The sequence below is a fragment of the Drosophila sechellia genome, chromosome X (assembly GCF_004382195.2).
Source record: "Drosophila sechellia strain sech25 chromosome X, ASM438219v1, whole genome shotgun sequence".
In the NCBI taxonomy this organism is placed as follows: domain Eukaryota; kingdom Metazoa; phylum Arthropoda; class Insecta; order Diptera; family Drosophilidae; genus Drosophila; species Drosophila sechellia.
This window is the reverse complement of record NC_045954.1, coordinates 18,562,633-18,582,404: the sequence shown is the minus strand read 5'-3', so window position 1 is coordinate 18,582,404 and position 19,772 is coordinate 18,562,633. Positions and strand designations below refer to the sequence as shown.

Sequence of the window (19,772 nt, the reverse complement as noted above, 5' to 3'; positions counted from 1 at the left end):
AATATGCATTTTGAGGTGCTTCAGAAATCAAAAAGTGAGACTATTATTATCTTCAATTTGGTTCAAATATATGACACCTTTAAAACCTAAAGAGTACAACATCTTTTGGGCTAAACCTTATGGCCAAAATATGTATGCTTGTACGCTGTTTTTGGGCCAAAAACTGAAAGGGGCGGCAGTAGGCAGAGGCAGAGGCAGAGAGCCAAGCTTGGACATTCCCCAATCGAAGGCGGTATAAAATCGGTGGACAGTCGGCGGGCGTTGCACAGTCAACCATCGACGTTCGCGAGTCGCGTCCGCTCAACTGATAACGATCCAGAGACCGATTGCACGGTTGCTCGGACTTACTGCCAAATCAACGGGAGACGGAGTCGAGTTCCAATACCAGGCCATCAGCCATCCATTAGCCTCACCACGTAAATCATGTTCGCAGTGGCCTTGACGATGGCGGCCTTGGTGCTTGCCGGTCAGCAGGAGGTGTGCCGGGCACAGGTCTCCATCCACACGGATGCTAACACGAACTCCTACAGCCTGAAGACGCCCGGAGTGCAGCAGACCTTCACCCGGTACTACGGAGGAGCGCCCAAGAACCAGCAGGTGGAGCAGCCGCAGCTGCAGCAGGAGCAGCAGGAGCAGCAGGAGCAGGAGCAGTTGGTGAGTACATCACGGCAATGGGGGGTGAATCTACTATTGAAACTCTGGGAAAAACACATAAAGTTAAAGTTGAACTTAAGCTTAATGTCCAAAATTGCTTAAGAAAACACTGGGAACCAATTATACCAGGGAAAAGTTTCGGACACACTCTTCAATTTAATTTAATGTTTAGCCACATGGCATAGCTATTAGGTAGTACTTTGAATTGGAATTGGATTTATCCGCCAAAGTTGTGGATGTTCGATGCTTGTTCGGCTAGAAAGGGCGTTCCATTGAAGGGCTCGTCACCATACTCCGAAATTTGTGGGCCTTGCATATTGCCTCCGATGATGTCCTGGACTTGACCGACGGCCTCCATCACATCAGAAGGCATATCCTGCAGAAAATTCTGGTATTACGGACAGGATAGATCGACTTAGGATCCCTCCCACATCGAAGTATCTTACCTGTGACCAGGCGAGGGAAATGCTCCAATGGAGCAGACCTAGACTCAGGATCAAAATAGGCGATGTCATCCTGTGATGGCTCCACTTCCCAATAACTGATTGTCAAGAAGAAAGCCAGCTATTTAAGCTGTCACTTTCTAGTTATTCTAGTTAATTACGCGAAAAACAGATATGTTTTTATGTTTACACAATCTAGATGACACATCTAGCATCTGGTTCAGTTTGCATGCGAGGTTGTTATTGGCAATTAGCTTACAGATCTAATTAGGCCAGAGATTAAAAAAGCTAATTATTGTTGGGTGGAAAAGCATTTTAAACCGAACTATTCAGTAACTAATTGGATATCATCCGCAGATGTATACCCTACTACTTGGTATTGTCATTTTTTAGTATTCCAAAATTAATTATAAATGCCCGCTTGGAAATGTACGTAAATCAAAAGCAATCAAGTTGGCTTTCAACGGAATATATTCCCAAATCAAATGAATGTTTCAAATTCTTTGCTACGCTTTATTTGCTCGATGAAAAACGACAATTTCAGTGGTTAGAAAAGACTTCATTGGGTGAATCGAGATCCGTGGTGTCGGAGAAAAGGTTCTTGAGGTCCTCGAAGTAGTTCTTAAACGAGTTCACCATCGCGTTCCAGGCTTGGGTTATATTTTGTCCAAACTCCCGCGCCGCATCGCCGATCCGCTTGTCCAGCCTTGGATCGTCCGGATAGACCAAGTGCGGTCGCACATCGTCGTACTCGTTGGAGTAGTCCAGGTCGAACTCGTCGGCCCAAGTGTGGGTCACCAGGGCGAGGGCCAGGGCCACGATTAGTAGGGCAGAGAATCTGGGTCCGGAAGTCATTTCGCCAACTGTTGTGCCCAGCCGCCTGAATGCGCCTTTTGTACCCAACCCTTCAATCCAATCAGATTTCGACCAGACACGGAAATGTTCGAAATGCATGTCGAGATGCATCTCATCTGGCCCGGAAGTGCTCACTGGCCGTCGGCTCATCGTGACTCGGCTCGTTTCCGTATCTAACATCTGGACAGCCTTCAGCCGAGGTGCTGTGGTGACCCCAATGGCCTTCACCTCGGACCACTTTCGATCGGATTGCTCTGAAATGATCGTTCGCTTTTTGCTTTATTGCTTCTGCCTGAGGAATCTGTATCGATTGGGGTGACTCGTTAGCGGTGACCTTTTCAAAGAGCTACAGAAAAGTTTGAGTTCTTAAAGGTATGCCACTTTAGAATGGTACCCGATTCCAAGTTATGGGTCACCTAGTTTTGGATCACCTTGGTGATATGTTTAATATGCCACTTTAAAGTCGGAGTGCAAGTTTTTTGACTCTGATGCTGTTTGGGGTCACCTTGTACTGAGGGTGATTGGCCTTAATTGTCTACCAGATTGATAAAATGACAGGGTATCAAAATGGCTTTAATATGTAGTACATGATTGGATGAAGACGTGGTGTTTTTGGCCAACTCAGAAAACATGCCGCTCAACTTAGTTTCCGGTTTCCAGTTGCTTTTATTGCACTTATAAACAAACAAAAAAAATACACTCGATGGTGGTCAGGGAGCTGGGTAATTCTACCCTGTAGAGTTGGCCGTTTCGGTGATCCTCTGGCGCATCTGCTGCACCACATCCGTTACGTTGTCCACGAATGAGAGCCACATGGTCTTGATTCTGGTGCCCAGGCCCAAGGGATCCGCTCCGCCCATATTCGGTGTCGCTTCCATGCCCGTCTCCTCCTGACGTCGCCGTCGCACCAACTTCTTCTTCTTCTTGCCACTGGACTTGGGACTCACTCGGGATCGGGAGGCATTGTTAGCGGCCCGCTTTTGAGCACGTCTCCGTCTGGCCTCCACGTCATCGTCGGCGGACGCCATTGTGGTGGCGGCAGCACCCTTTTTCCAGAAACAAGGAGCGCGTTTGAGGCGACGCAGGCTTCGCCGCCTTCGCTTGCGACGACGATCCTCCTCGGATGAATCAGCGGCAATGGGACGTATGGCATCTCCATAGCCCACGGCCGTTTTCGAGTGCACGGACATCAGGGGATTGTCAATGTTGAGGTCGCGTGAGATGGCGGCGCCACTCTGAACTGCCTCGGCTATATTTCCGGCCAGAGTCATGGCGCCCATGCCCAGCGACTCTAGCGGATTCTGTGGACCTGGCCTGGCCGCAATCATGGCCAGACCCACGATAACCAGGAAAAGTGCCAGCGGTTGGCGATTCATCGTTCTAACTGTGAGGCGGCGGCACTGCATCCGCGCTTTTTAAGCCATCGAATCGCGTGATTCCCTTCGATTGAAATCGATTTGAATCCACACCATGGCCGATGGCTCGTAGAGATCACAGTAGGCTTTCGAATTGGCCCGACGACAGCTGTCAGGTGTCACCGGACTGGTTGGGATATCCAGTCAGTATCACTTGCTCGCTTAGTCGGTTCAGATCGGTTCGTTTTACTATTTTTCCGCTACAGACTTCGTATACAAATTGTATCAAAATCTGAATTTGAAAATCACTTTTGGCCATCCACACTCGAGCTACACAACCTCTCGTCAAAACTTTTTAGTTCACGTCGCGACAAACAGAACAACAGGGAATCATGAGATCCAGCAAAGTTCGTGGGGGCAACGCCAGTCGATTGGCTGACGCGGATGGACAGTGGGGAAAGGGATGCCTGGGTTCCCAGCACTCAATAATCAAGAATCACGGGCGTGGCCTTTCATCCGTGAGTGTAGAAAACGTTATATACATAAGCTCAATTGCATGAATATTTTACAAAACAGAATCAAAAGTTACACATCCAAAACGGCCTACTACTATTTGCATACCTTAGACACTTAATCTCAATATCATTCCACCAAGTGTCTTAAAACATGATAACATTGTCCTGGTCTTGCTCCCAATCTCACCCGCTTATTCCTCTAACCTATGCAGCAAACTCCCACGCAATTTGGTGGATTCTCGCCGTCGGGACAGCAGTATCCTGCCGTGTACTCGCAGCCAGGACTCCGGGTCGGTGGTAAGCTCAAGGCCACGCCCAACTCGCTGCTGCAGCAGCAGCAGCAACAGCAGCTGCAGCAGCAACAGCAGCTCCTGGCGCAGCAGCAGCAGCAACTCCTGGCCGCCACATCGCCGCAGGTAGCAGCTGCATCCGGACCAGGATTGGGCGTTGGCGGGGGCGTGGTCAACATGCCCAGCTATGCTGACCAGATGCACGCCGCCTTCCTCGACTATCAGCGCCAACGAGCCGAGTTCGAGCAGCAGCAGCAGCACCTGCTGCAGAAGCTCTACCACTACTATCCCGATGTATCCGGCGGCCTACAATCACCTGCCCAGATTCAACCCCAAACCCAGATAGCTGCCCCCGCCGACGTGGGAGGCGCTCCGGCAGGCATTGCACCACAGAGCGCAGCTGGACGCTTCGCCTACCGCCGGCCGCAGTTCAGCAGCAATGGCCTGCAGCCCGAGCGCCTTGCATCCGGATCCATTGTGCCCGGAGGTCCAGTAAGAGGAGGTCCAGTTGGAGTCATCCCGGGAGGAGTGATCGGATCAGCGTCTTTGCGCACCAGAGGTCTGGGAGCGGGAGCGGGAGGAGACTTCTACTCCACGCAGCAGCACATGGGCTTCATGCAGCAGCAGCAGCAGGACGTGCTCCGTGACCAACAGCAGTCGGTGGCCCAGCAGTTCGCCACCAGCCAGCTGGCGCCCACCACCCGCCAGAGCTATGGGATGGCCGTTCCCATGTCCTCCGTGCTGGGATCCCCCACCTACCAGCAATCGCCGGACGTCTCTCATGTGAGCTTCTCAAGCGGCAATCTCAACTACAGCTTCTAATGATGATGAGCTGTTATCCCAAGGACTTTAAAAACTAGTATTTTCATTTTTTTTTTTCACACACCTTTTTTTTGCGTAAATTTTCGTGGTATTTGATAAGAGGAATTGTGTAGGGCAAGCAAGAATAAATTTTGTAAGTGATGATAATTGATGGTTTTTGAGGGGTGGATGCACTTTAGGCTGATTAAAGGGTATGAGTATGGCTTACTAACAAAACTAAACAAGTTACGAGGGTTAGATTTGCCTGAAGAAGAGTTTGATTAATTAGCCCTAATCCTGATCCTAATCCCAACAGCATTTCATTACCAACAACCCATCGGCACGTGTTCCGTGGAATCTAGCTGGCCAGTTAACTGGCCCCACTTTTGAGATTCATCACGATTCATAATGATGGGTCATTCCTAATCGGCACCGCTCATCTTCAACAAACCGCCTTCGCATTGGCACACAATTGTTGCCATTGAATCTGTTTATAGAGTTAAAATAATCCGACCAAAGCTCCATGCCGTCGTACTGGCACTGGCGGATCCATTTATCCGAGCAGCCAGTCGCAGCCGCGACCACGACGGGCTTCGATTGTGGGCGTATTATTAGACATCCATAGGAATGGACATCCCGTGCACCACCGAGTGGTGCATCAATGAACGGAAACAATTGCCCTGGCTGACCGGCGGCTAATTGGGACGAGGATGAGGCTGATGGGAACGAGGCCACTGGATGGGTGGGGGGGATGTACTCAACTGGCTGCAGCGAAGCCCAGTCCAAACATACATGATGAGACCCGAATCCTTTGAGTGGCCACGTGTGCATCCATTTCAATATATCGTCACTGCGAGAAAGCGTCGATTAACATCTATATATGAGTAACTAAAAATAACCAAACAGAAGGTTAGACCATAAGTCATTTTAAGTCCAAGCTTTAAAGAGTTCATATATATATTATGTTTTGGAACCATAGATAGACGAATCCAAAGGGGAAAGCATTCATTCATGGCAAAATTAGATTATACAAGTTATGCTATAATCTTATATTGTATATTATATTTATATATATAGAAAAGTAAAAAATGCAAGATACAAAGATATTTCAGCTACTTAAATGTTCAATGTATTTAAGTGCACCTAGCAAATTTTAATATGCAGCTGCGCCTTTCATTGGAACCCGATATCCAATGGATATATACCCCTGAAAGCCGTATAAGTGTATCTAGATATGTAGGTGCCATTTTACTCGACTTTGCTCCCTTTAACCCCACAAACTGTGGCCTCGCCCAGGCAATATAGACATAATTCTGGGCGGTGCACTTGTTTGCGGCGCCACGACAATTGAGAGGGTGTTATGCAATTTTGGGCCGCTTTCCCAACTTTCCAGCCGCTCAATTCCCCATCTGCCTGGCATGGCAGCAGGCCCCAGGCAATCCGGCACTGTGCCCAACAGGTGACGATTGCCAGTGGAGTGGTTACTTTGGCCACAAAAAGTGGTGAAAGGTGGGGGGTCTGTGCAAAAACGTGTCCTTGGATGGGGTTCGTTCTTGGCAGGACACCTGCCGGCAAGGCCATCAGTGCATTGCGCGCCAATGTAAACAGTAAGTGGAGCTCGAGCCAAGAGCAAAACGGAACCGGAATATGGCGTCCAGAATCCGTGGCCAAAACACGACAATTGCATTAGATGGAACCAGCCGGACGACCCGCTGACTAAGCCACTTGCACCACTGCCACCTTCCACTTCCACTTCAAAACGTTGGCACCATAAGGCGTAGCCGGGAAATGCTGCAAATATAATAAATATTGAGGAGCTGGCCAACTGATTATGGCCACGTACGGGAAGTAATTCAATTTGTAGACCGAATATTAATTGGAATACCCCGAAAAAGGAGGGGAAGGGGCGCTTCTTTTGGCTATACATTTGGACCCCCATCGACTTATTTGCATGGAAAATTCAAATTTAGTGTAGGCCAGGCAAATACACACAAATACACGGGCAACGGCAAACAGCAAAAGCAGAGACAGGAGCAAAAAGTGAAATGGGTAAAAGAAGTGGAAAACCAGCCGAACTAGAGACGCAAAGCAAATATAGTTACTAAATAAGCCCACGTGTGCGTGTGTATTCTGCGAGTATCCTGCCAAAGTGTAGCATCTGTGTGTGTGTGTGCCATGTGTGTGTTGTGTGAGTGAGTTGTGTGCGTAGGACCGCATCCTGTTCATTTCCCCGAACGAGCTGGAAAAACAAAGCACTGCATTCAGATACAAAGACAAACACAGAATTTCCCTTGCCGCTGGAGCCTGGCCCACCTGTGGCCAACTGTCCTGTGCTGGAAAAGCTGCAGGACTGCAGCAGGCTGCAAAGATGGGGACACTTCGGTTTGGTTTCCTAATTAGCTGCATAATGAGGAGCTAGCCAACTGGGTGTCCCAAGTGCCCGTCAACTGTCCACTGGGCGGGGGGAGAGTCGAATGCTAGCGATTACAATTTATAATCGCCAACAGATGTACTCTATCCACAGCCATGACCTTAAGTTGGCCAAAAGATGAAACCAAGTTACTCGAAGCCAAATTGGGTGCTAAGTAAATATCTACGTATTTAAATTTAATATGAGCCCCTGGGGGTGGAAAAGCTAAAATATATACATACCTTTTTATTTGCGCAGAGGGAATTGTGCAACTGTGAATCACTTTAATTAGCACACAATGTGCGTGAAAGGAGGTGTCCTTTTATGCTAGATTTTCCATTGGATGTCCCAGCCCTCCAGTTGCTCCTGCAGTTATCCCGGCTCAGAGTTATCCTTGTTGATGGCCCTTAAAGCTGTCGTCCCATCATTCAAGTTGTTGCGACTTAGCTGGCAAACTCTGACTTTCACTCTCCCGCGAACTCAGTGACATTTTTAATGCCATCGAATTTTGCCGGCTTTATTTGCTGTGTAGGCCATATTTTTGGAGGACCGATGACCGAAATAAACGGGTTATCATCTATTTCGGGCCATGTGCGCGATGCCCGATGTGACGTAAATTGGTTTTCTGGGCCTTTGCACTTTCACTTGGTATTTGGCGGACTACATACAGCATCATATTTATGGTCGGTCGGCGGTACAGTGCGTTTCATGGCGATGAATCGACTGGCCAGTGTCGCCTTCCCAGCCGGCAGACTTATGCTCATGAAACGCGTGTCCTGTTATGCGCCATAAAGTATGCTGATCAACTGGTGCGTGGCAAATAAATCTCAGCCTGCTTCTGGTCCGCATCATGGCCAAAAAAAGAAGAGCACTGCAGTGCTTGCATCGCATCGCATCATATCATATATCATATATCATCATGGAGCCACAGACCGACCTTCTACAACTATTCCCAAAAGACTCCCCGCAACCCTTCTTCATTGCCAGCCAGTTATAACAACGAGTTCGTTTTTTTCCAACATTTCCACATGCATTTCGTTTCAGTTTACAAATTAAGTTTAAATACAACGTAAATTCAACCGCGATAAAAAAAAACACATTCAGCATTCACAATGCGGAATGGGTGGATAAGTTTAAGCTCTGGGACCAGGCTAACAAAACGATAATAAAAACGGAGCGTGCGGCACCGCTGCATCCCGCGCTGCGTGCCCCTTTTATCACCCAGGTGGCCCAGGTGGGTTCAGGTGTGCTTGGTTGGCTCCTAACCCGTCAAATGGCTCACGGGTCCCAGGCTCTTGGTGCAGTTAACAAATTGAGTTTTAATTAAGGCGAACAGCTACCGACACGCTCTGGGTATTATTGTTCCTATTAGTGTAGTTAGCCAGACGGATAGGAAAGTGTATTTGTGTGCGAGTGTGCACTGGCTGCGAGGGGGCGGGTGGAGGCGGTGCGGAGGCGGAGGCGGTGGCGGTGGCGATGACGATGGGCGGTGGATCCTCTAGTAGCCATAGTGAATACCATGGCCGGAGACCGATGTGTGGACGAGGGCGGGTGCGGCGACGGCGGCCCTGAAAGTGGGGGTGATGGTGGCGATTATGAGGCAACCTTATTAATATGGTCCTGCGAGCCGGATACTCACTTCACCACGGGCCCGGCCAGATGCGTAGCGTATGCAGGAGCAGCGTAGGCGGGGGCAGCATAGGCGGGGGCGGCAAGTCCAATGCCGTGTCCAATGATTCCGGGAGCTATGGGGGGGATGGCACACACACACAACAACGTTAGGTTTATTATAAAAAACAAGCACACAAACAAAGCGAGTCAAGACACATGAGAATTATAGACAGAGACAGATGGCCGAGCTGAAAGAGAGATAGTCACAGTGGAGGTCGAGATAGAGCTTCCCCAAATTAGCATCGTGTCCATTGTTTGGACAATACACCAGCCAGCCCCAGGGCTCCCCGTCCAATGCGCCACTTAAAGGTTGTCAACGGCAACCACCTGACATGGCCTGACCACCACCACCACCCCCTAGGCCGGTGGCACAAGATTCCTGCACAGGGTCAAAATCCATCGTACGATGGATTCAATGCCTAGAGAGTTGGGCTGCCGAATCTTTTTATATCACTCTTGGCTGTGCCGAACAATGGGTCTCTGTTCTCAAAACTACTTGCAGCTTCTGGGCTTGGGTTCGAACTTAATTAAAATTCGTCATAAAATAGTCGTTTCCTTCCGAGTTATGCTATTCATTTATTCATTTAATGCCAGTGCATTGTCCTTTTGAGCGAACCCACTGGCGCCCGTGGAGGGCAACTTGCATGCATTGAGTTTGCAGCGCACAAGGCAAATATAAAGTATACGACACGTTGTGCCATCTAGAACACGAAATATTAAAATCAGAGACATATGCCATCTAATCACTCTTTTCTCGCCGTGCACGGGGCCACAAGCCCCGGGAAGCGTCAGCCAACATCAATCAAGTGACACCCAGCCGAACGGGAACGGTGACTGTGTAACTGGGTGACTGGGCGATTCGGTGATTGGGCGATTGGGTGACTCGCTGACTTGGACTTGGACATGGCCAGCTGGATCCCCCGGGAGCCATTGGGATGCAGTTTTCGCAGTTTTCGCCTTGCTGTGCCGACCATTGCCAGAGCGAAGCTTTAAAGCCTTCGAAATAGATAGGCGGCGAATGATTGATTACATGCCTCACCGCCAAATTTCCACACCCACACCCACCGGGACACTTGTATCTGTTTTCTAGCAAGACAAATCGATTGCGGCCCGACCCAAACCGATTATCCCTTTTGTTGGCTGCTTTGTTTGCTCGGGCAGATAGCCTAGATGTATCGATTGCCCAGGGCTCCGGCATAGGCATTGGCAATCCTTTGAAGCGTGCAAACAGCAATGATCTTTGAGGGCTTTAACCTCAGCTGGGCTCTTTGTTTCAAGCCGCAATCATTTGTGTCTTATCGCTGTGATCTCTGTGATGTCTTGCTGGCCACCTGCCGCCATTTTCACGGTCCAACTTTAAACAATTTTCCCTAAAGTTTTCCTTTTAGCTTGCTGCATCAAAACGATCTCCCAGATGTGAGACTCCCCTTCCCCCCCTCTCCACCTGGTTGCGTACTAACTCTGGAGCCCAGACTAACCACCCATATATCAGAAAAGTCCTCCGTGCCTGATGGAGCGAAACTGGCGTTGTGCACTCCAACACCCGGGCCAAAGTTTGTTTTTGCCAAGTGCACTTGGCCACCGGGACGAAAACACAATAAAGTTCCTTTTCTGCTTTCAGACTGGAAAAAAAAAACTCGTTGCGAAATCGCTGAGGAATCAGATTTTCGGGGATTCGAAAGCGTGCGAAAGTGCGGAAAAGTGAAGTTAGAGCTGGGGGATGGGGTTAGCGTTAGTTAGTCCTGGATGCCGGAACTCGATATCCTCGATATCCTGGGATATCCTGGTCACCTACCGTACGATGGAGCAGCGGCGTACTTCACAACTGGAGCGGCGGCGACTGGGGCATGGGCCAGATATCCGTGCGAGATGGCCGGAGCGGCGCTATAGGAGCCATAGCCTCCGTATCCGTACCCACCGTATCCGCCCAGTCCCAGCGAGTGACCCAGTCCCAGCGAGTGACCCAGTCCCAGCGAGTGCCCCAGTCCGGAGATCTGCACGGCCGGTGCGCTGGCCGCATAGTGTCCGCCGTAGGCCACGCCCTGAATCTGAGCGGGAGCCGTGTGCCCAGCGTAGCCCAAGGAGTAGGCCGGCGCAGCAATGGCGTGGGCCGGAGCAGCTTGGGTTTTGCATTTTCATTTTCGGGTTAAAAGTGTTAACAATCAACTAAGCAGTAATGGCCGGCTTGTATCTGTGTTAGCTGCGTGTATCTATCAGTTCGCAAATGATTCAACAAACTTTTGAATGATTGAGGTACTTTTCTCATCTACTCGTATAATTCGCATGTTTGATGTTTCAAGTATGATATTTAGTTTGTGAGCAATTTAAAGTGTTTCAAACAGGATGTCTTTGAAAAGTTTCTTGTGCGCAAATATCAAGTTGTGTTCCAGATAAATGAAAGAGTTCCCTAGAAACCTATAAAAACCTGAGCCATCACTGCGACTACGTGCAAAGGGGACGCAAAGTGGTGCGTGTGAGTGGTGTGCTGGGTGGTGCAGTGGTGTACATTTGGCGTTGGAGGTATCGGTGGATTGAGTGGATTGGGTGGCTTGGCTTGGATCGGAGATCCTGCGACCGGGACTCACCTGCGTAGCCGTGGGCGGCGACGGGCGCCAGTCCGGCGTCATTGCTGATGCTGGACCGCTGGACATGCGACTGCGAGTGGGCGGTTTGGACCTGGCTGGCGTAGTCCGACTGGGAGGATTGGCCGTAGTGGCCCTTCACCGTATGCTCCTGGGTGCTGCCCACGGATGCGTGGTCGACGCTGGGAGCGCTGATCGAATAGGCCGCCGGACCGCCGGGCTTCGCCTGGACGCAGGCGATAAGCGCCACCAGGACAACGGAGAGGATAACCTGGAAATGCGTTAGACTTGAGATATGTACATATAATATGCGCAATTGTATAAATCAGTGTCGTTTGGCTCTGTCGCAGTTCGACCGTCTGCAGGAAATTGCTGGCGAGCAAACTTTTAATTAAGTTGATAAAGTTGGAATAGTTGGTGTGCCATGGCGGAATATGGCCTTGAAAGGGTGCTGCTGCGATTTCTATCGCTTAATCGAAAGACACAGAGCTGTCCAATACAAGCCAGGTTAAATAAATCGTTAGCTGGAGAGCAACTATTTTCGAAAATAGACAATAAGCATTTCAACTTGTGCATCTGAATGCAGCACTGGTTACCATCAATTGGTTGCTCTAACAAGGCGCCAGGAAATGCTGATTTAAAAAAAAAGAAAGGACTACAAATTTTGCATCTCAACCCGATTGTTAGATACAAAATCAAGATACAAATACAATTTGTTGCTGACACCCGAAATTGTAATTATTTGTTGTGCGAGTGGTGCGTTATATCTCGTTTTTGCACCAAGTGCCCCATTCAGTCGTCCTCATGTTGCATGGCCTATTTTGCTTGCTGAAGCATTCCTGGCCATTTCTGGCCAAAACTGACCCAGATCGAGGCCTCATAATCAGCTGCCACTCGACAGTCGCACAATTAGCATGCGTGTTGGTCTTGCTCTCGTTTTCATTGCCTTCAACATTGATTTTCAAATGCGAGTGGGCCGAGATTGAAATCCACTTTCTATTGGCCATATGAGGTCGAGAGCTGTGGCCTGGCCAGGAGCCACCAGCCAGCCAGCCAGCCAGACAGACAGTTATCCTGCCAGCTAGTTATCCTACCAGCTGAGGAGCAACCAAGCAGACTGGGAAAAGGATGTGCCTTTTTTTGTTGGCTGTCGAGCGATGAGTGAAAGGATAACAAGTGCAGGCAACTCGGATCCCCGTGCCACCGGCTCCTTTTCCATGTCAATCGGCTTGCCTGCGATGTGCAACAACTTTTCACGCACCTTGAATGCCATTGTTAAAGTGATTCACTTGAAAAAAATTCGACTCAGTTCGATTGGATTGCGATTGGTAACTGTCTCGGTTCGCAGTTCTTTGGGCCTATTTATACGCAGTTTGCAGTTTGCAGTTCGCAGCTGCCGCCGGTCTGCTCTCAAAATATGGTGCAAAAAAAAAAAAAAAATTAAAAAAAAACGAAGTTGAGGAAAATCAGTGGAAAAAAGCAAAAAAGTGGCGGCAGCCATGAGAACGGGTTTTCATCAGTTGGCAAAGCAGGCAGAGCGCAGGCGCGCCGCTCTAGGCAAAAATGCCGCCACCACCGCCGCCGCCGCCCTCCCCCATCGGCCACGCCTTCTTTTTGGCGGCAGAGATCGCCTTTCGTGTTAATCGCATCGATTGTTTAATTGGAAATTTGTCCGCACTTGTCCGAATGCGGCAAAAGGAAATGCCAGCGGACAAGATGAGCCCCACTGCGTTCACCCACTCCATTTCGATTTTTGGAGTTTTTGGGTCACTTCCAGGCCCCCAACCCTATACCATATCATATCATAGCATATCATATCACTCTCACGTGGCTCATGTCAAGTGCTTTATTAATGGACCGCCCGATTTTTCATTTTCCACCACCACACCCGGTGCGTTGCACATTTTTTGGGTTTTTTGTGCCCGGCCTGCGGATATTTTGTGTTCAATTTTTAACAGACTTTTCATACCCCGCATTTGGTACTTTGAGTGGGCATATATATATATATATATATATATATATATATATATATTTGTGTATATGAACAGGGAAATTGTGAAATTATAATTAACTAACGAACTGTTTGGTTGACTGTTCGTTTGATTGTTTGTTGTATATATAATATGATATAATAAGTCATAATCAAATTGGATGTTTAACTATATGCTGAAAATAAATTCAAAGTTGCAAAATCATGTGAATCTTACTAATATTATTACTATTACTATTATACTATTAATATTACTAATATTTGTTACGTACATATTTCAAATTAAATAAAAGTATCCCCTACACAAGTGGACACTATTACAGATCGCAAGAAGTTATCTTTCTTGCAATTATTATACTATGAACTAGTAATTGCAATAAATTAATTAATGCCTGAGAACATCTAATGGGTATAACCGCGACCGAATACCACACCACCAACTCTCAGTTACCATTGGTTATTTTTTGCTAGTTCTCACGCAGCCGCCGCCAAATGGGCGCGGAAATTGGGCAGCCAGATCGGATTGGACTGCTGCACTGGATCGGATCGAATAGGATGGGATGGTATGGGGGGCATTAGTCGAGAGTGGGAGCCCCCAGCTCCACCTCCAGCCCAAGAGTTGGAGATTGCCACTGGGGGCTCAGAGTTGTGAGCGGTGAGCTCTGGGCTTGAAGTGGGGCCTGAGGACCTGGCAGCTTTTCGAAAGGCACAAAATCGGGCAGTGGGCCCGATTTTTGGCCTGGGAGGCCTTTTTGCTAGTTTTTGATTTGTGTTTTCTGATCTAAGCCATTTTGTTGCTGGTTAGCCGTTTTTTGTTGCTCGCTAGCAATTTATGCGCACTTTGTGCGTTGTCGTGACGAGGGACAGATTTAGACACTGGAAAAATTCGGGTGTTATTATTAATTAACATCAATTAGTACGAATAAACAAATGTCATGTGTAACTTAAAATAATATTTGCAAACTTTTTAGGGGGTATTTTAAATAGAACTATCGAAAAAATTGATATCACCCTGTTTTGTTGCCATTTGTATCTATTAAATACTTACGAATGAGGCAAATAAATAATATTAATGCCAATGTGATAGATATGCCAAACCTTTGTTTCTCTGGGTGTGGTGGACATGTGGAGCGGGCCAGGGAGTGTTATGTAATGGGCCACAGCTGGCTGTTCGCCTGGGAGCAAATACACACAGAGGTTTCGCAACCAAGGCGACTCTGCGCTGGGAAATTGCTAGCATTTTCCAACTGTCAACCGGAGAAACCTCCGCCAAGGCGAGCAAGTCGGGCTCCCGAAATCAGAATCTGAATCTGAAACAGAATCGGGGGTAAAAGCGCAGGCAACCTTCAGAACAAATGCATGGACGCACAGACGCGCGGTCCTTGGGGTAGAAGGCGGTGGTCAGTAAAAGCATTATCAAGCTGGAGATGGCGCCACTTGTTTTGGCATTGCCAATTCTGGCCAAGCACACAGTAGGACAGAATGGCGCAGAAGTCGTGAGGAAGTACACAGACAGAAATATAAATACATATATATTTAGCTCACAATTATTGAGTACTACTTCTACAAAGATATGCCAACTAAAAGAAAAGCAGAGAATCGGGGTCACCAAAACTTACTTCAGAACATGAAATCTTTTCTACATTTTTTTACTCTTGGAAAAGGCACTTTCTTACCCAATTTAATTTTTTGCCAAAACCCACTCGTTTTTAAATTTGGCTGACCTATACGATAAGTGTTAAGATGCAACAAGTCAATCGGGGTCACCAGTTACTATCTATCTGTAAACAAAGCAGACAATTCCAACAAGTTTATGTTCTATATTCAACATTTAAGTTGTATAAACATGATATTGTACCATGAAAAGGGAATACATTTCTATTATAACGTAATAACATCTAACCTAACTTAACTAGTAACCCACTGGTTTTTATTGCACGTAAAATTAAATCGATGGCAGTCTACGAAGATAATTTATACATGCAATTCTCGAAGCTTTTCTTGCTTGATATCGCACTGCAATTACACCTGCAATCAAGGTCGTAATGGAGACCGCCGGCTCACTCCATAAATTAACAACATTCATGCACTCGCATTGCGAGCGCCTCGGTTTGGCTCAGTGTGAAAGTGCGAGGCGAAGTCAATTCCCGATGCAGTGGCAATCATCGATTGTCATTGTCGATGAGCCACCCCCTTTCTGTCCGTCCTTGGGCCATTGTGTAATGGCGTGATGTTTCAATTACCGCCCATCATTCGTCCCTCCGTGAAAACCGTCGCGCGATAAATACACAATGCCAGCGCTGCGGGCGACGCAATCTGCGAGCTTTTTGTCTCCGACATTAATTTGTATAATTGCAATGCCAATACAGGGACAAGCAGTCGGGCCCAGCCAAGTGCAGCGAGCCATAGCCATCTCAATGTCCTTTTCACAGCGAGCCACCAGCACCCAAGCTGCCCAAACCACCCGACCCACCACCCACTCAGCCCACTCAGCCCACTCAACCCGCCGCATTGTGGTGTCCAGTCGGGCGCAACATTTCACGTCTATGTGGGTCACAAAGGCGCACACAATGAGCCAAAACAAAGCCACGGGAGAAATTGGACAGGCCCACGGATCGGTTCCTGACGAAATGCTGATATCCTTTGCGACTCAAAGCCTATGACTCATGGCTTATGCCTACTAAACCCCAATCACTAAAAAAAAAAGTTTATTGATTGTCTACCAAGTAGCAAGTTTAAAATAGAAATGTATATGTTAATTGTAGCAGGATTGAATATACATTAAAAACTAAAACATAAATACTATGGCCAAGTTAATAATTATCACACACAAGAAGTTTTTAAAGATCCTAATATCTGCAATCACCGTATCTTGTATCCTTTTAGTTGACCAGCAAGAGAATTACAGGGTTTCAACGCCATGGGCAATGACAGACAGCCGTTGCAGTTGGCATTCCCCTAACTGCTGTTTTCACCGAACTGCTCTTGAAACCGCCGTCGCCCATCGCTGTCATTGTTTCCATGTCCATTGTCCGTTGTCCGTTGTCCATTTGGTGCTGTGCGGCTCAGTTTTTAGTGGTTTGAGCTGGCGACATTTGCCTAAATACTTGGCCGCACACACTCGACCATTATCACACATGCCGTTTTCCATGCCCGCCTTTGTTGGCCTTTAGCGTGGAATTTCCAGAGGCGAAGATTAATGACCGACATGACCTGACAGCGCCGCGTCAGCTTGGCATCGATGTCAATGGCGATAGACGAGCAGGATGGCTGGGCATGATTAGGTTGACCACCTATAAGACCGACTCGCCATCATTGGAATATGGTGTACAACCTAACCTGAAGTTACTGTGCATGAAAATGCTGGCTTTAACTGGGATTTCTATCCTTTCCCCGCTTGGGCGAAAGTTATTGTAAGCCTAATAACTTTGACTTTGAGATTCAGCTCATGAGGGGATTGTACTATGCCTATGTTTTATTCATACTAAATTTGTTTGACTTGAAGTGGGTGTTATACCCGTTACTTGTAAAGCGAAAAACATATGAAGTATATCATTTCTGGATTAGGTTCACTAGCCGAGTCGATCTACCCATGTCCGTTTGTCAGTCTGTCCGTCCGTTTGTCCGTTTGTCCGTCTAGCGGTCCGGGGGTACTGTGATCTACATCTGTATCTTTCTGGCACTCACACCCGCTGAAACACGGTTGTCAGATAGTTTAGGAACTCGACTCTAGCGTTCTCGAATTACGATTCAAAGTGAGTGATGTACATAAAATAAGACCCATAAGCTGTCGATAGCTCTGGTATGCGCAGTATGCACAATAAAATTTAACAATATGTAATAGTTTTACCCTCAAACGCTTTAATCGCGTAACTGCAGCTCCGAATTGCGGTGTCTCAAATAGCAGCCATTGGTAATTGTGGTGCCACATCTTAATGGCTATCTTATCGCACCACCCTCGTAGTGCCCGCCACCCACCTGGTGCGTCCAGAAGTCCGCCAGATGGCGCACGCCATTCCAACGAGGGCGTGGCTGCAGCGAACCGAAACTGGAGCAATGTCCTGATACCACGCGCTATTAACTGCCAACAATTGTGTGTACGTGATACGCACACAGTTGCTTAGTCGAGAGCATTAAAATTTAACCTTCAATTACGAAATCAATAGGCAAAAAGGCGGCCGGCCGGCCACACCTCCATGTGGCCACATCTTTTTGGCCAGATTCGAGCCGCCTTTGTGCACTGGGTTCGTGCGCCTTTGTTGTCTTGCTGTCTTCATCTATTTTCATATTTTCAGAGAATTATTTTTTCATTTTTTCTCCCCATTTTGTGTTATTTTTTTTATATATTTTATTTTTTCTTTGCTTCGATGCCAGAGCTGCGATATTGAAAACTCTTGACAAGTGGGCGGTGCCCCCGACATGCCACGCCCACGTGCCCCCCGCGTTAATTTGTTGTGCAATCTGCGCATTTATTATTTTCAGGCTTTCCCTCACTGTTATTATTACATCGCCAGTAATGAGAATATTCAAAGCACCTAAACGAAATGGGGGCAAAAAAAAAATAAAAAACAAAAAACAATAATGGCACATTCTTTCGTTGATTTTCAAGTTGATTTTCACTTAGTTTCATATTTATTTTCATTCATTGTCGGCTAACGAGATTACTTCGAGGAATGGCCAAGTGATAATAAATTCGGGTAAAAAAAAACTAGGACACATATTTTAAATGATTATTACAATCATAAGTACAAATTTATTTAATATGGATGCCGAATTATGCATTTGGGCTCTCTAGTCAGTTTATATCTGCATCTCGACCATGCTTCGACCAAGACTGGCCAACTGTGCAGCAAGATCACCGTATACATGATGTGTGAGTAGAGGACACATTTGGACTGTTAACACTCTAAGGTTGGGAAGTGCTACGACCAGGTCGGCTACAATTTCATTAGTGATATTGGGTGAATTGCTGAGGTCCAGCGTCTCCAGAGACTTTAGATTCTTCAATCTAGTGAAGTCTTTGGCGCAGTAAGGTTGATTGTGTATCATCAGAACACGCAGCTGCCTGAAACTCGATAGAATCGGCAGGGCATTGGCGTTAACAAAGCCACTCGGTGCATCTGGAAACATCAGCTTCCGCAGCAAAGGCACACCCATTAGGCCCTTCAGCATCGAGCAGCTGAGCATACATTGAGTTGTCTCTACGGGGTGGGCTTTAATGACCAACGACTCCAGATTGCGCAGCCCACCCAGCCTATTCTCATCGCGTTTCACGGAGCACATCGACATCTCGACCTCCACCAGCAAGGGACAAGCCAGCACCAGATCCCGATAGATATTCCAGTGCCCACCGGTCATCAGGTCCGAGGCACGCAGCTCGCGAAGTCTTGGCATAAAGCTCAGGTGTATTAGTTGGTTCGGGCACAAGCTCTGGCAGCCGGTTATGTTAAGAGACAACAATGAAGTTGGAAGACTCATCAAACAGCTTCCAGTCAATTGATCGTTGTATCCCAGATCCAGTGTCTCCAGTTGAGTCAAGATCTCCAAGCCCTCGAGGTTCTCATCTGTGAGCCCACAACGACGCATGACAAGATTGGACAAGCTGCTGAAGCTAGTTCCGGGAGCGGTGCACCATTTGTATCGCGTGAATTGGAATCCCTCGAGGGCAATCTCATTCACCTTCATCCGCTTGATCGACATCAGTTGCATGAAATACTCGAAATGTGGAAACATTGCGGTCTGTGGGCCTCCGCGTATAATCTCAATTTCAGATCCCGAAAGGTCCACAAATAGTCTGGTTTCAACCAATGAGAACTCAAGCATTTCTTCCAAATCCACTACGCGGCTCAGGCGTAGGTTAGAACTCATGGCGTATATGTTCTCAAACATATCGCATCTGGCTGCAAAGCTAATGCGAGACTTCAGATCCAATTGCTTTAGTACATCCAACCAAAACAAGTCTAAACCGCTAATTACGCTGACAAAGGACAAGAAATGTGTTTGTGAGCTGCTTGGAGAAAGCTACAGACTTACGGCGTTTTCTTTACCTGAAGTTCATTGTTCTGGATTATGGATTCTTGAATAATATTTCGGTCTTTTCCAGATATTATTAATGCTTGAAAATTAATATTAATGCTGTGAAATCTGAAAAAAAATTAGTCCTAAGCAAATTTTCACTTCGTACCAAATGACTTGACGTAAAATGA

The 19,772-nt window shown here is 47.4% G+C and overlaps 6 protein-coding genes across 9 annotated transcripts; 1 reads left to right on the top strand and 5 right to left on the bottom strand.

The window, feature by feature from the left end:
* The first annotated feature begins 283 nt into the window (after positions 1 to 283).
* Positions 284 to 5,082, top strand: LOC6614860 (neurogenic protein mastermind). Of its 2 annotated transcripts, none has more exons than XM_032725911.1 (2): positions 284 to 654; positions 4,035 to 5,082. In XM_032725911.1, exons 1-2 carry the CDS (start codon positions 424 to 426, stop codon positions 4,932 to 4,934), a joined length of 1,131 nt encoding a protein of 376 aa, XP_032581802.1. In that variant the 5' UTR covers positions 284 to 423; the 3' UTR covers positions 4,935 to 5,082. The 2 variants fall into 2 exon arrangements, with proteins under 2 accessions (XP_032581802.1, XP_002039278.1); XM_002039242.2 differs by lacking the exon at positions 284 to 654 and adding an exon at positions 3,514 to 3,825.
* LOC116800184 lies at positions 775 to 1,204 on the bottom strand. 2 transcript variants are annotated; one of them, XM_032725913.1, is made up of 2 exons: positions 1,101 to 1,204; positions 775 to 1,042 (listed from the first exon to the last, which is right to left on the bottom strand). In XM_032725913.1, exons 1-2 carry the CDS (start codon positions 1,167 to 1,169, stop codon positions 872 to 874), a joined length of 240 nt encoding a protein of 79 aa, XP_032581804.1. In that variant the 5' UTR covers positions 1,170 to 1,204; the 3' UTR covers positions 775 to 871. The 2 variants fall into 2 exon arrangements, with proteins under 2 accessions (XP_032581804.1, XP_032581805.1); XM_032725914.1 differs by having other exon boundaries at positions 775 to 1,030.
* LOC6614862 lies at positions 1,590 to 1,987 on the bottom strand. The gene has a single exon (XM_032725912.1). It carries the CDS (start codon positions 1,950 to 1,952, stop codon positions 1,638 to 1,640), a length of 315 nt encoding a protein of 104 aa, XP_032581803.1. The 5' UTR covers positions 1,953 to 1,987; the 3' UTR covers positions 1,590 to 1,637.
* On the bottom strand, positions 2,599 to 3,328 carry LOC6614861. The gene has a single exon (XM_002039243.2). It carries the CDS (start codon positions 3,326 to 3,328, stop codon positions 2,681 to 2,683), a length of 648 nt encoding a protein of 215 aa, XP_002039279.2. The 3' UTR covers positions 2,599 to 2,680.
* Positions 5,083 to 8,349: 3,267 nt separating the features above from the next.
* Positions 8,350 to 13,345, bottom strand: LOC6614858 (cuticle protein 21.3). 2 transcript variants are annotated; one of them, XM_032724228.1, is made up of 5 exons: positions 12,838 to 13,345; positions 11,580 to 11,847; positions 10,790 to 11,113; positions 8,963 to 9,068; positions 8,350 to 8,891 (listed from the first exon to the last, which is right to left on the bottom strand). In XM_032724228.1, exons 1-5 carry the CDS (start codon positions 12,847 to 12,849, stop codon positions 8,822 to 8,824), a joined length of 780 nt encoding a protein of 259 aa, XP_032580119.1. In that variant the 5' UTR covers positions 12,850 to 13,345; the 3' UTR covers positions 8,350 to 8,821. The 2 variants fall into 2 exon arrangements, with proteins under 2 accessions (XP_032580119.1, XP_032580120.1); XM_032724229.1 differs by lacking the exon at positions 10,790 to 11,113.
* A 4,979-nt stretch (positions 13,346 to 18,324) lies between these two features.
* LOC116801955 lies at positions 18,325 to 19,772 on the bottom strand. The gene is made up of 2 exons (XM_032724226.1): positions 19,614 to 19,772; positions 18,325 to 19,543 (listed from the first exon to the last, which is right to left on the bottom strand). Exons 1-2 carry the CDS (start codon positions 19,622 to 19,624, stop codon positions 18,367 to 18,369), a joined length of 1,188 nt encoding a protein of 395 aa, XP_032580117.1. The 5' UTR covers positions 19,625 to 19,772; the 3' UTR covers positions 18,325 to 18,366.

Coding starts and splice junctions, on each gene's coding strand:
- LOC116800184 (XM_032725913.1), bottom strand. CDS start 1,169: ATGACATCGCCTATTTTGATCCTGAGTCTAGGTCTGCTCCATTGGAGC. Junction 1,043..1,100: donor TTTCCCTCGCCTGGTCACAG/GTAAGATACTTC, acceptor CCGTAATACCAG/AATTTTCTGCAGGATATGCC.
- LOC6614860 (XM_032725911.1), top strand. CDS start 424: ATGTTCGCAGTGGCCTTGACGATGGCGGCCTTGGTGCTTGCCGGTCAG. Junction 655..4,034: donor AGCAGGAGCAGGAGCAGTTG/GTGAGTACATCA, acceptor TAACCTATGCAG/CAAACTCCCACGCAATTTGG.
- LOC6614861 (XM_002039243.2), bottom strand. CDS start 3,328: ATGAATCGCCAACCGCTGGCACTTTTCCTGGTTATCGTGGGTCTGGCC.
- LOC6614858 (XM_032724228.1), bottom strand. Junction 11,114..11,579: donor CGCCGCCCACGGCTACGCAG/GTGAGTCCCGGT, acceptor GCAAAACCCAAG/CTGCTCCGGCCCACGCCATT. Junction 9,069..10,789: donor CGCCGCTGCTCCATCGTACG/GTAGGTGACCAG, acceptor TCCCCCCCATAG/CTCCCGGAATCATTGGACAC.
- LOC6614862 (XM_032725912.1), bottom strand. CDS start 1,952: ATGACTTCCGGACCCAGATTCTCTGCCCTACTAATCGTGGCCCTGGCC.